Here is a 13,075-nt window from a genome sequence, read left to right as displayed (position 1 = left end):
TATGGATGATCTTGACTGCAACACGGGTGAATAATAATTATGACCACTGCAGGTTCATTGCGTGATTACCCAAATTGGTCACTGGCATTTCTAAGTCTGTTGTATAACTATAATTGTCATATTATACAATGTATGACATTGAATTATTTATTATCGAATGTCTGTCACTGGAATGTCGTACTGTAAAGCAGACCATGAATTACTGCTGTGGCTCCATGTTTCTGTAACTGATTCAGTTTCTCTATCCTAGAAACATAGAATGATATAGCACAGAATGAGGCCATTTGGCCCTTCGTGCCTATGCCGGCTCTTTGGAAGAGCTGGCCAATTAGTCCTACTCCCCTGCTCTTTCCCGATAGCCCTACAAATTTTTTCCCTTCCAGTATTTATCCAATTCCCTTTTAAAAGTTACGATTGAATCTGCTTCCACTACCCTTTCAGGCAATGCATTCCAGATCATCATAATTGGCTGCGTAAAATTTTTTTTCTCATGTCGCCTCTGGTTCTTTTATCAATAATCTTAAATCTGTGTCCTCTGGTTACCGACCCTTCTGGCACTGGAAACAGTTTCTTCTTGTGTACTTTTATCAAAACCTTCATGATTTTTAACACTTCTCTCAAATCTCCTCTTAACCTTCTCTGCTCTAAGGAGAGTAACCCCAACTTCTCTAGTATCTCCACTTAACTGAAGTCCCTCTTCCCTCTTTTTTTGCAGATGTGCCCACTTGGTTAAAAAGTCTTCGGCTACACAAATACGCATCACTCTTTTCTCAACTAACCTATGAGGAAATGATGACCCTGACCGAACACCAGCTGGAATCTCAGGTTTGTCATTTAATCAGTTTATTATACAGTAATGTTTATAAATGACACGGGGGAATTCTATAGTCGCCCCCTTGCACGCAATCAAAATAGTTTGGCTATTAAACGTCAAATGTTGGAAAGTCAACGGGCTGCCGTTATAGGTTATGGTGACTGTGCACTTATCTCCACATGCCCAAGTGCTAACGTTCATTGTTTTTTGTCATGTAAACCAGGGAGGTAGACAGTAAGTGGGTCCTGAATTTTTATGTTGGGCTACCAACTATTTATTTTATGTAGCAGTCATTATTGCTGCTTGTCTATACTAAAGCTGAATTAAAGCACCCCATAAACTAGAGTTCAGATCACTTTTCTGTGGTAACTTTGTGCTTATCAAGGTGAGATGTCAAAATTGGAGAATGGAACACTTTTTTTGTTTCAGGCACTTGGTGTCGTCAACATTTTTTTTAAATCTTAAAAAATTGAAATGGTGGCTACCTGGGAGTGGCTACAAGACTGCAACGTAATGGAGAGTTTTGGATGGTATCATAAACAACAATTTGCAATTATATAGCTCCTTTTTAACGTGGAAAATGTCCCAAGATGTTTCACGAGAAAAGGAATGGATGCAAAGTCTAAGTTGTGGAAAGTTAGCAAGCTGACTTAAGGCTTGATGAAGAGAATTTGACGGCAGGGAGAGAATTAGAGAAGTGGAGGGGTTGCGGATAGTAAGGCAGGGGCGGTTGAGGGCTCCGCCATTGATGTTGGGGAGGAGAGATCAGAGGCAGAGGACGGGAAGGCACTGGAGGAGCCATTAGCTTGGAGGGAGGATGGACCTTACAGAGGGAGGATGAAGTGAGCCTGTAATGGAATTTGTAGCTGAGGATTTTAAGTTCAATGCGTTGGGCAACAGGGAGCTTGTGTAGGTCAGCGAGGACGGAGTGCTGGGTAAGGTCCTTGTGCAGGAGACTGCGGGTGGGGCTGAATAGGCAATTTCTAACGGTGATCTTTAAACTATTCCACATGATTATTTTATAGTTTTGTGCCTCTTGAAGTTTCTGTGTAATGTGTCCTTGACTTTCTATTACTCAGTTCTTTTCACAAGTGAGAAAGACAGTAGTGACTCTCAGTAACGTGCTGTGCTTTTTATTTTTCCCTCCCCATCTCTGCTGAAGATGACTTGTTGTGGGATACTGTTGTACAGCTATCAGTACCTCAGCCAAGCGGCCATACTTATGTGCTCCTGGATACTATCACACGTGAGCCCAATTCTGTCCTCCGTTGACCTCCACCCAGGCACGCTTCTAAAGAGGGGGACATTGGATGGGAATCAGGAGAAGGGAATTTGGTTTAATTCTTTTTTCCCCCTCTTCTGTTTTCTTCTTTGTCCCCTTTCTCCACCTCCACCCCCCCCCCCCCCCACCCTCCAAAAAAAAAAGGCTTGGGGAAACGAAGGGTGATGGTAGTAGCACACTGTCACCCTGGCTCAGGATACTGGAACTGGAACAACTGATGTAGTTAAACACACTGATTTGGTTTGGCTCCTAGTCAGTGGTACTTGACTTCAGGTTTGATGCTGAAGCTTTCTTTTTTGATCTCGCCCAAAAAAACAGAAATTACAGAAAAAGGGACATTCAACTTCTTATTAAAATGTTTTTAAAATTTGTTCTGCAGAATGTCACAAAGGGGGCACGGCACAAAATAGCCCTGAGCATTCAGAAGTTGAGGGAGCGACAGGGCGTGCTGAAATCCTTAGAAAAGGTGAGTCAAGGGATTTTTCTTTCCCCAATTATCTCCCTTCTTCTGCAAGTGCTGGGTATAATTTCATAGATACGGTCAGGCCTCTGACATCTCGCCCAAATGGCCGGTCATCATATGAGAGCTTAGGCTGTGGACATTGGCAACATAGTCAGTCATGAGTATAGTTGTTGATTCGCATCCCATTCTTGCTGCGCGTTCACATTCACTTTTCTGCAGGGGGTCACCAGATAGTGACCAAGAGCAGGAACTCCTTTCCTCTGTGTCTCCTTCCCCAGAGGCGCTGAAGCCAACTTCAGCACTCTTACTGTCATTCTGGTTAAGATCAACTAACGATGCCATCTCTGAATCGGATCTTACTACGACATTTGGCCCATATCACGTGGTGCAGTAACACACTGAGCTGTCTGGGCTGTTAACATGGGAGGTGTGCGTTCCTCGCTGTCATTCCTTTCTTTTTGCTCCCACCCCAAGTAATTGTAAACTGAGCCACCATGAGATATTCCTGATTGACACCCAGCTATAGACCACAAGCCATATTTGAATCAAGCCCCCTCTGAACAGGACTGTACACCTCAACCATCAGTAATTAATAGTTCTGTTTTAAAATTTGTTCAGTTAGTTCTAATGTACAGGAGGTTCCAGGAGAGATGCCTTGTTAAGAATCCCTCTTGAGGGATGTAATGCTTAGAAGAGGTGGGTGTCTGCTGCTTGTGCCTATTAAACTTCCTTTGCAGTCAAATGTACTGTTATGTGACATACTGTGGTAGACCCAGTTATGTAACATTAACCAAATTCCACAAGTATGCCAGTTATTTGCAGGAAATGTTGAAATATGAAATTTCTAAGATCTGAAAGAATCTGGCAGTGAGATTTTATTGCATCCTAAGTGCTTGGGTTTACAGTAATGCATCTGCTGTCGATGGTGGCTCATTCACTGAGAGTCTTCTACTTAAATGACACTTATTGCCAATTTTCTCCCTTCCTGAAAATGCTGATTCCTGCTAGTGTGCAGTGCTATAGGCGAGGGCACCTTACCCAAGTGGGCTCAACAGGAAGTGTAAATGCTTCCCTATCCAAGTATCCTTCTGTAGTCCCACTATCAGTTGTAGCATTCTAACTGCTGCCCTGGCTGAGATCAGCTAATTCACCACAGACCCGGAATCAAAGCTGGGATCTTTGTGTCTGTACGGCTTAGTGCCTTCACACACTTTGGTACAGGGGGAGTGGGAATGTTTGGAGATGTATTAGTTGATTTTTTTTTATCTATCGACTCTTGGGTTCTGGACATAAATTACTAATAGTAACATTTTAAAATTCTGGCAAGTAATGGATCAGTAAAAAGACTTATGGTTGTGTTGTGGGGGGATAGGGGCGAATAGGTAACAGTGGGGCACTGTCTGTCCTTTGACTATTGGGACCTGGGTGCAGATCTAGCCTAATCTGATGGCATGAAAGCCTGTAGTCTGAGCCTCAACCTTATATCTAGTAGACTTCAGGCACATAGCACAAAACTCTCTGTGGTTCTGCATAGATTCAGCAATAAACTGTCTCTGTCTCATTCACGGAAGTCATGTGGATGGATTGCATGGAAAAATATTAATTTTTTCCCCCACAAAGTTAGATTACTAATATGATGAATTCAAAGAGTGCGAAAAGGTGATAAAACTGAGTGAGAATCATTCCAGCGTATAATGCACGGCGCCTAGTGATTAGAATCATGAGCACTTGCTGTACCGTTCACTCTCTTAATAGGACATTCTTGAGGGAGGAAACCTGCGAAATGCCCTTCAGGAGCTGCAGCAGATAATTATAACCCCGATCAAAGCTTACACCCCACCTCAAATGACCCCTAAAGAGGGCCACAACACAGACTCCTCCACTACTACAGCCGGACTAGGCACAGACAGCCGAACAACCAAAGCAGCTGCCGAAAAGGAATCGACGTCTGGTGGCTTTCAGTCCCAGAGTGTCTCAACATGTGATGGAGAGTCAGCAGCAGCCCCTGTACCTGAAGGTGACATACCTGGACAGTTCACCAGAGTCATGGGGAAAGGTTAGTTCTTACCCAAAAGCAAAATTTAACAAGGGGAAAGTTCGAAGAGGGTTAAACGGTAGTCCTCGCCCTCTTCAGGACTCAAATGAGTTTGCGAACATATCGGAGAACAAAAAGTAGAAACTCAAAAATTGGAAGTAGTTTGGTTGTTCAGTTTTGGTTCTACTTGGATTACAAACTTCAGCAGCTTTTTTTTTTCCCCCAATTCCCCCCAAGGTCTCTAACTCCTACTGCATATGGCTCCGTGACATTGGCTGCCCTCTGATACCTCGTACCTTCTCCGTGTAGGTGCTTAGACTGTATTGGGGAGGGCAGTCGATTACGGGGATTGCCAAGCCATGCTGGGGATCACTGGATAGTGACCAGGGCACTGGCTGGTTTTTCTTTTATTAATTATTGATAACATTGCATTTTGGGATACTTTGTGTAGTTTTAACCGCCTTGCCCTCAAAAGAGCATTGGTGCATTCCAGAGGGCTTGCAGAAAGAGAGACCAAGGTTATTCAGGCACTTGGAGGATTATGTTTGGACTGAAATGGGATTTTTAGCCAATTGATAGGAAACACAATTGATTGAGTTTTATGATGATTGGCTCCTTTTTAAAAAGGACCTCTAAGTTTGGTTTTGAAAACCATTGAAGGCTTTAGGGTAAGTGCAGGCAGGAGAGATCCACAGACTGTGGAAACTGTCCATGCTTTTCAAGGAGCGGGCTGAATAGTATTAATTGTACATGCAATGCCTCCTCCTTTCATCACAATGTGTTGAAATCAAGACTCGTTGCAATGTCTTCTACTCTAGCTCTTTCTTTCCCAAGAGCTCCAAACTGTGGAACTCATCATTTCCCCTAATCTTCCATTCTTATAATTTACAGACTTTTAAAACCTAAGCAGCTAGTCACTGCTTCCTGCTGTGCCTCATATTTTCTCTTTTCAATCTTGATGCAATTGGCTTGTCACCTAGCACCCTCAATAATCGTAATCTGGTTCCAAGTTTTCTCGAGTTTCTGATGTCTTTATGATAGAGGGTAGGTGGCATTGTATATTAGCACGCTGTTCGGGGAAGAGGGTGAAAGAATGAAAATGTTTTCTGCATTGTTGATTGTAGAATTTATTCCAGGAGAGCAGATTTTAACATGCTTTTATCTCTTGTTTTCCTCCAGTTTGCACTCAGTTGCTGGTATCCAGACCAGATGAAGAAAATATAAGCTCTTACTTGCAGCTCCTTGAGAAGTGCCTGGCTCATGAGGTGGGTACTTGCATGTTATGATGAGGGCTGCCATCCTGTGGTGATGGTGTGGGATTGAGGGCTGCCATCCTGTGGTGATGGTGTGGGATTGAGGGCTGCCATCCTGTGGTAATGGTGTGGGATTGAGGGCTGCCATCCTGTGGTAATGGTGTGGGATTGAGGGCTGCCATCCTGTGGTAATGGTGTGGGATGAGGGCTGCCATCCTGTGGTAATGGTGTGGGATGAGGGCTGGCATCCTGTGGTAATGGTGTGGGGTGAGGGCTGGCATCCTGTGGTAATGGTGTGGGATGAGGGCTGGCATCCTGTGGTAATGGTGTGGGGTGAGGGCTGCCATCCTGTGGTAATGGTGTGGGATGAGGGCTGGCATCCTGTGGTAATGGTGTGGGGTGAGGGCTGGCATCCTGTGGTAATGGTGTGGGATGAGGGCTGGCATCCTGTGGTAATGGTGTGGGATGAGGGCTGGCATCCTGTGGTAATGGTGTGGGGTGAGGGCTGGCATCCTGTGGTAATGGTGTGGGGTGAGGGCTGGCATCCTGTGGTAATGGTGTGGGGTGAGGGCTGGCATCCTGTGGTAATGGTGTGGGGTGAGGGCTGGCATCCTGTGGTAATGGTGTGGGGTGAGGGCTGCCATCCTGTGGTAATGGTGTGGGGTGAGGGCTGCCATCCTGTGGTAATGGTGTGGGATGAGGGCTGGCATCCTGTGGTAATGGTGTGGGGTGAGGGCTGCCATCCTGTGGTAATGGTGTGGGATGAGGGCTGGCATCCTGTGGTAATGGTGTGGGGTGAGGGCTGGCATCCTGTGGTAATGTGTATTTCTAGAACATACCATCCCTTTCCAATTGCTGGAACTGTTTTCCTTTTTCAGAAGAATTGTTAGAAATTGCAGAACAGGCTCGAGGGTTGAGTGGCCTACTCCTGTTCCTGTATTTTATTCTGAGCCCAAATCTCACAGCAGTGGCTTAATTAGAATGTACAAAGTAAAGGGCGCTATTGAACCCATATTTACCTAATTTCTCTTTTTTTTCAATTCTCATCCAATGAATTACTTTTGAAGTGTAGTCACTGTTGTAACGTAGGAAACACGGTAGCAAATTTGCGCACAGCAAGCTCCCACAAATAGCAATGAAATGAATGACCAGTTAATCTGTTTTTGATGGTGTTGATTGAGGCAGGAATGTTGGCCAGGACACTGGGAGAACTCACTGCTCTTCTTTGGTTAATGCCATGCAATTGTTTACATCCACCTGAACCAAAAGATAGGGCATTGGTTTAATGCTTCATCCAATAGCACTGCCTCAGTATTGCAACTGACATGTCAGCCTGAAATTATGCACTGGAGTCTTGGAGTGGGGCTTGCAGCCATGACTAACCTGACTGAGAGGTAAGAATGCTGCCACTGAGCCATGATGACGTGAATGTTGCTGGGATAGGGTCTCGTTACCAAATGACCGTCAGTGTGTTACCCAACCGGCTGTTCCTCGTGTGTTGGGATAGACAATAGGTTGTTAGACTGTGGATAGATCACAGCCAGTTTAATCCTGTTCTCACCCAGTGTCCACCCTCGCACTTTCCAGCGAGTCACTGGATAGTCATCAGGAGCAGGAACCCTGATTCTTCTCTTTCTGCCGAGCCCATGTGTGCTTGTGCAAATTGTCGTCATCCTACTGGAGCCCTTGCTGAGATCTGCTCACTCGCCACATTCCAAGAATTGCATCTGGAATCTTTTTGGACTTTATGGTTCAGTACCAGCGATGGGTCTTAGATTTTTAACTGATCTTTGTATGTTAGCAGTTTTTGTCTCAAACATTCTGGTTTTCATCAGTGTTGCTGTCTCTCACAAGTGTGATTAATCAGTTCAGGCTATGTTTTGCAGTTTGATGAGGATGTTGTGATCAGGCAAATTCTGATTATTTGAGTTAATGCACTTCATTCAGACCTGCCAGTTGCCACTCGGGAGCTACAATTGCTCATTTTTGTTCTTAAAAAAAAAAAAAATGCACATTTTTAAACTTTTTTTTTGTTTCCATGGGGGTACTTTCTGGCCAAGTTGTTTCCCCCGCCTTTTCTAATTTTTCTCTGTTCCGGCTGACATCTTGTAACTTAGAGGGCAGGCACGTGGCCTGCTGTCCTTGTCCTGTCACCAGGACACGTGCTGCTATGGATACTGGGGATTGCCAAGGAATGGTTCTCCTTTCCTGATGGGAGACGCTGCAAATTGTGCTGAGTAGTGCAATTCATCAGGGCTCAAACTTGTACCAATTCCCACCCTGTGATCTAAATATTTGTGCCATTCCACCACCACAAAATGTGACTTCCTTTAACTGGTCACACTCGGGTTCCTGATGTGCAAGTAGATTTACAATAACACTGTCCTGTTCAAAATGTTACTCCTTACAATTTTTGATGTTGCGAGCTATGTATTGCACACCAGAATGAACACGTTACATATTATATTGTATAAGGAACAATGGGATTAAGCTGTCTGCAGTCCTGTCTTAAATAAATGGCAGGGAAATTGCACAAACTATATGTATAATACCTGTGTGTGAAGAAATACTTCCTGATGTTCATTCTAAACTTGAACTTTAGAAAGTACCGAGTGCCAGGCTAGTCTCAAACAATTCTCTCCCTCTGGTTCAGTTGGTAGATGCACAGCCCAGCTTAAAACTTGACCGTGCAGACGAGGAAAGTCCCAGGTTTCCATTCCTGCTTGATGTTGAGTTAGCTTATCTCAGCAAGGGTGGAGCTATGGTGGGGAGGGGAGGCTACTGTTGGCCTCAGTACACCCTGGGTTATAGAATCATAGAATCATAGAAGTTACAACATGAAAACAGGCCCTTCGGCCCAACATGTCCATGTCGCCCAGTTTATACCACTAAGCTAGTCCCAATTGCCTATAGGTGGGGGGACGGATGGAGTGGAATTATGCCAGGGTTCCTGCTTGCTATTCAGTGACTCATAAGAATATAAGAAATGGGAGCATGAGTCGGCCACATGGCCCCTCGAGCCTGCTCCGCCATTCAATAAGATCACGATTGATCTTCTGCCTCAACTCCACTTTCCTGCCCGATCCGCATATCCCTTGATTCCCCTAGAGTCCAAAAATCTATCGCTCTCGATCTTTTATCTCGTTGAAACGTATAAAATTCTGACACAGCTAGACAGACTGGAAGCAGGGAGGATGTTTCCCCTGGCTGGGGGGTCCAGAACGGGGGGGGGGGGGGGAGGGGTCACAGTCACAGGATACAGGGTGGGTCATTTGGGACTGAGATGGGGGGGGAGGTTTCTTCATTCAGAGGGTGGTGAACCTGTGGAGTTCTTTACCACAGAAGGCTGTGGAGGCCACGTCACTAAATATATTTAAGAAGGAGCTAGATCGATTTCTAGACACAAAAGGCATCAAGGGGTATGGGGAGAGAGTGGGAATATGGTATTGAGATAGAGGATCAGCCATGATCATATTGAATGGCGGAGCAGGCTCGAAGGGCCGAATGGCCTACTCCTGCTCCTATTTTCTATGTTTCTATGTATTGCATGGGAATCACATGTATGTGTCATTGATTTCAGGCATTTACTGAAACACAGAAGAAAAGACTATTCTCATGGAAGCAGCAGGTGTTTAAGCTACTGAGGTCTTTTCCTAGAAAGGCCTTACTGGAGATGCCAGGTGTTCGCCAGAGAAGGTGAGTTTTCGGTATCATACTTGAGATCTGAGGGGTGAGGGAGGGTGGAAACTGCTGGAAATCTGAAATAAAAGCTGCACAGCACAGCCTTCAGTGTCTGAAACATAGTTAATATTTTGGGAAGAAACACTATCAGCTTTCGGTTCTGATGAAGGGTCTTCCCTTGAAACATTAGTCCCTCATTTTTTCCGATAGATGCTTGTGGCCCTGCTGTACATTTCTGTAAATTTACTTCGGTATGCCATGTCTGCACATGCTCATGGTGTCTGCCTTTCCCTCATACGCTCTCTTTCTCCTCTGCCTCTGACTGCTGCGGCTCTCTACTCTGTGCGACCTCTCACCATTCCCGCTCTTCCTGCTTGTTCTCGCTATTCCCGCTCTCCCACTTGTTCCCTTTTGCATCTTTGATTGCAGGAAGAGAATAACTAAGATAGAAAAGCATGGAGAGTAATAGAGGGGATTCAACACAGAGACGTGCTGATGGATGGGTGTAAAGAGGGACAGATCATTTTGTCTGGTTGGGGAATCAGTAACAAGGGGTTTATCAACCCCCAAGTATTCATTCAAAAAGTACAAAGTGCTATATAAGAAGCACCAGCAGCCTTTGGCAGTGGGGACATGGAGAAGCTCCAAGCTCTCTGTTAAGGGCTATGGATAGCGGGCTGGACCCCGGGGCTAGAGAGTGGGGCCAGTGGTGCTGAGATATGGAACCTCCCTGGGAACTAAAAGTCTGTGGGTGGAACCCCTGAACATGCCATGCCACGCATTTAGTCTGTGTGCGTGTATACTTCACCTTGGATCATACCCGGGCTGAGCAAAGTGTACTAGGGGTAATGTGCTCGTGGGGGAGAGCATACTTTGGGTCAAGTTTATTGATTATGTATATTGGAGAGGGGTTGGGGGAGGAGAGAGAGAGACTTCACAGCAATTGCAATGTGGATGGGAAGTTTGAGGGGTTTGTTTAAATGGAATTTAATTTGTAAGTTGACTGTTTATTTTTAGGGGGCAAGGAACTGTCATGTACGCTATAGAAAATGTTTGGTCGAATATGGTCATATTTGTGACTGATATAATCAGAAATAAAATGATATAATTCTGGGAGTTAATTTGTCCGTGGAGACGGTGGGGTAAATTTTAACCCCCAAGAACATGTGGGTTGGGAGCAGGTGGGCAGTGAAAATAAGCTTTCGGAGCGGGACCGCATCCCGGCTCCAACACGCCCACTTCTGTTTTTAACCCAGGCAGATTTGTACGCCTGTGGCGAGCAAGCACCAGGAAATCCCGTCCCCACATAAAGCCAATGGGGCAATACTTAAAAGGGCAATGTACCTCATTGAGATACTTTAGGTACTTAACATTGTGTATTGTACAATTTAAGAAAATTTAACTTTACCTATTCGGGTTTCCCATCGCCTCCGAATCACGTCAGGTGAAAGCAGGCAGGAAGGGCCGGATAAAGTGCCTTTATTGCACTGCTTGTGGGCTCGGAGGAGCAGGAGTGCTTCACCCAGGCCCAACAAACTCACCTGGCACTAACTGTTGCTGGGGTTAAGGACCCCCCCAGTCGGCCGAACCCCCCCCCCTGCCCAATCCATGATGTTTGCTGACTCTGAACCCTCCCCCGCCCCCCATTTTTTTTCCAAGCCCGATGATCGACCTTTCCCTCCTGCCCCACTTCTCTGACGTGCAGCTTATTTCACTGCCTACATACAACCAGCCTGTCAATCAGCTGGCTGCCAGGCGTGAAACCTGGAAGTGATATTGATGGCTCTCAATAAGCTCACTTACTTTCTGAATTTTGCTCCTGAAAATCCCCCGCGCTCCCTTCCTGGCTGGGTGTTAAAATTTACCCCATCGTTTGGGGATCTGATTGGTCTCTGGTTCCATGGTCCAGTTGAAGAAACTCTACAGCATCAAGACACAGACAAAAGATTTTTACTATCAATGAACTCTTGGCCCGGTCCCTGAACTTGGCACCATTGAGTCCTGCAGTGTGCTTTTCGCTTAAGCTGCTTATATTTTGGGCTTTCTTTCAGATCCAGGTATATGTGAAGCGGTTTCCATAGTTAGGATTTAACAGCCGAACGCCAGGTGCCAACTCCCAGATGCTGACCACCTTGGAAGGCATTTTCAGAAACACCCAATGTAAAAGGTTCCATGTGCACAGCTGCAAGTGTGGCCGATGTACGGAGCAGGGAGACTGGAGAGGAGAAGGGGAGGGGAAAATGAGTGTGTCACCTTGTTCGTACGTGTTTTACGGCAAGTTTTAAACTTTGCACGCTGAAAACTGATGGCAAGGGTCAGCAATGCCTTCAGGGAAAAGAAGGGGGCAAAGTAGCCACTGCCTAGTCATTCATCTGTATGGCTCAGTCATGCACTGGACAATGCAGAATATTAGTTTTAAGCACTGAAAATCGAAGGCATGGTTGCAGCAAACTGACTTTGTACCACCGCGGTAGAACTGTGAATCTGTGCCAACTGTTAGGCTTTAACCTGTGAATCCCAGTCGCACCCATACCATTCATTACCTGATGGTTGTCAAGATAAATGAACAGGAGAGTTCAAGATACTATATATAGGATAATTGAAAGTTGGCAATGAGTAACAAAGGATGTATTCAATCGAGTGATTTTACGAGCATCAGCAGAACTCCTGAGTTTCAATTACTGCATTAAACTCACCGCCATCCTATTTATTATCATAAAATGTACAGTGTAAGCCACTTATGGCAGACTTATCTATGCCAACTTGGTTTAGTCAGAATGTCTCTTAAGCTGAACAATTCAGTCCATGGTGTGCGGAAGCAGAATAGCAGCACTGTGTTCTGACTCTGTACAATTCTGAAATTGCAATGAGTGGTGAGTCAGGAGTGCACAAAATGCAGTGGGAAGACTCACATATCAAATATGGGATTTCAGACTCCCCACTTGTGTGTTCTTTTTGTTTTTAATGCAATGCAATGCATGGAAAACTGCCTTTCTCACCCCAAGAGTCATGCACGTGTTATCAGTGTGTCAGAACAAACCAGTGGTGCTCACATTTTTAATGCACCATTTATCCAAATTACTTGAATCTCCAAACATACCGTGTCTGCAATAAATGGAGTGCATTGTGTAAGAAAGACAGACAGACTCAGGATGTCCCAAAGTGCTTTGCAGCCAAATAAGTGCTTTTTGTTTTGAAGTGTAGTCACTGTTGTAATGTAGGAAACGTAGCAGCCAATTTGCTCACTGCAAGGTCCCACAAACAGCAATATGATGACCAGATAATTTTTTTATTCGTTCATGGGATGTGGGCGTCGCTGGCAAGGCCAGCATTTATTGCCCATCCCTAGTTGCCCTTGAGAAGGTGGTGGTGAGCCACCTTCTTGAACCGCTGCAGTCCGTGTCGTGAAGGTTCTCCCACCAGATAATCTGTTTGTGATGTTGGTTGAGTGATAAATATTGGCCTAGGACACCAGGGAGAGCTCCCCTGCTCTTCGGAATAGTGCTGTGGGATCTTTTACATCCACCGAAGAGGACAGACGGGGCCT

The 13,075-nt window shown here is 45.3% G+C and overlaps 1 protein-coding gene across 7 annotated transcripts in view; it reads left to right on the top strand.

The window, feature by feature from the left end:
- The window catches only part of LOC137305995 (protein Smaug homolog 1-like), a 75,903-nt gene that overhangs the window by 56,554 nt on the left and 6,274 nt on the right, over positions 1-13,075 (top strand). For all 7 annotated transcript variants that reach the window (XM_067974997.1, XM_067975003.1, XM_067975002.1 and 4 more), the window contains 5 exons: positions 716-825; positions 2,476-2,562; positions 4,315-4,615; positions 5,774-5,859; positions 9,428-9,543. In XM_067974997.1, coding sequence (XP_067831098.1) covers positions 716-825; positions 2,476-2,562; positions 4,315-4,615; positions 5,774-5,859; positions 9,428-9,543 — 700 coding nt within the window. The remainder of the gene's footprint in view (positions 1-715; positions 826-2,475; positions 2,563-4,314; positions 4,616-5,773; positions 5,860-9,427; positions 9,544-13,075) is intronic.

This window comes from Heptranchias perlo, chromosome 41 (genome assembly GCF_035084215.1).
Source record: "Heptranchias perlo isolate sHepPer1 chromosome 41, sHepPer1.hap1, whole genome shotgun sequence".
In the NCBI taxonomy this organism is placed as follows: domain Eukaryota; kingdom Metazoa; phylum Chordata; class Chondrichthyes; order Hexanchiformes; family Hexanchidae; genus Heptranchias; species Heptranchias perlo.
Note: the sequence above shows the minus strand (reverse complement) of the source record. Positions and strands in the feature narration are given on the sequence as shown.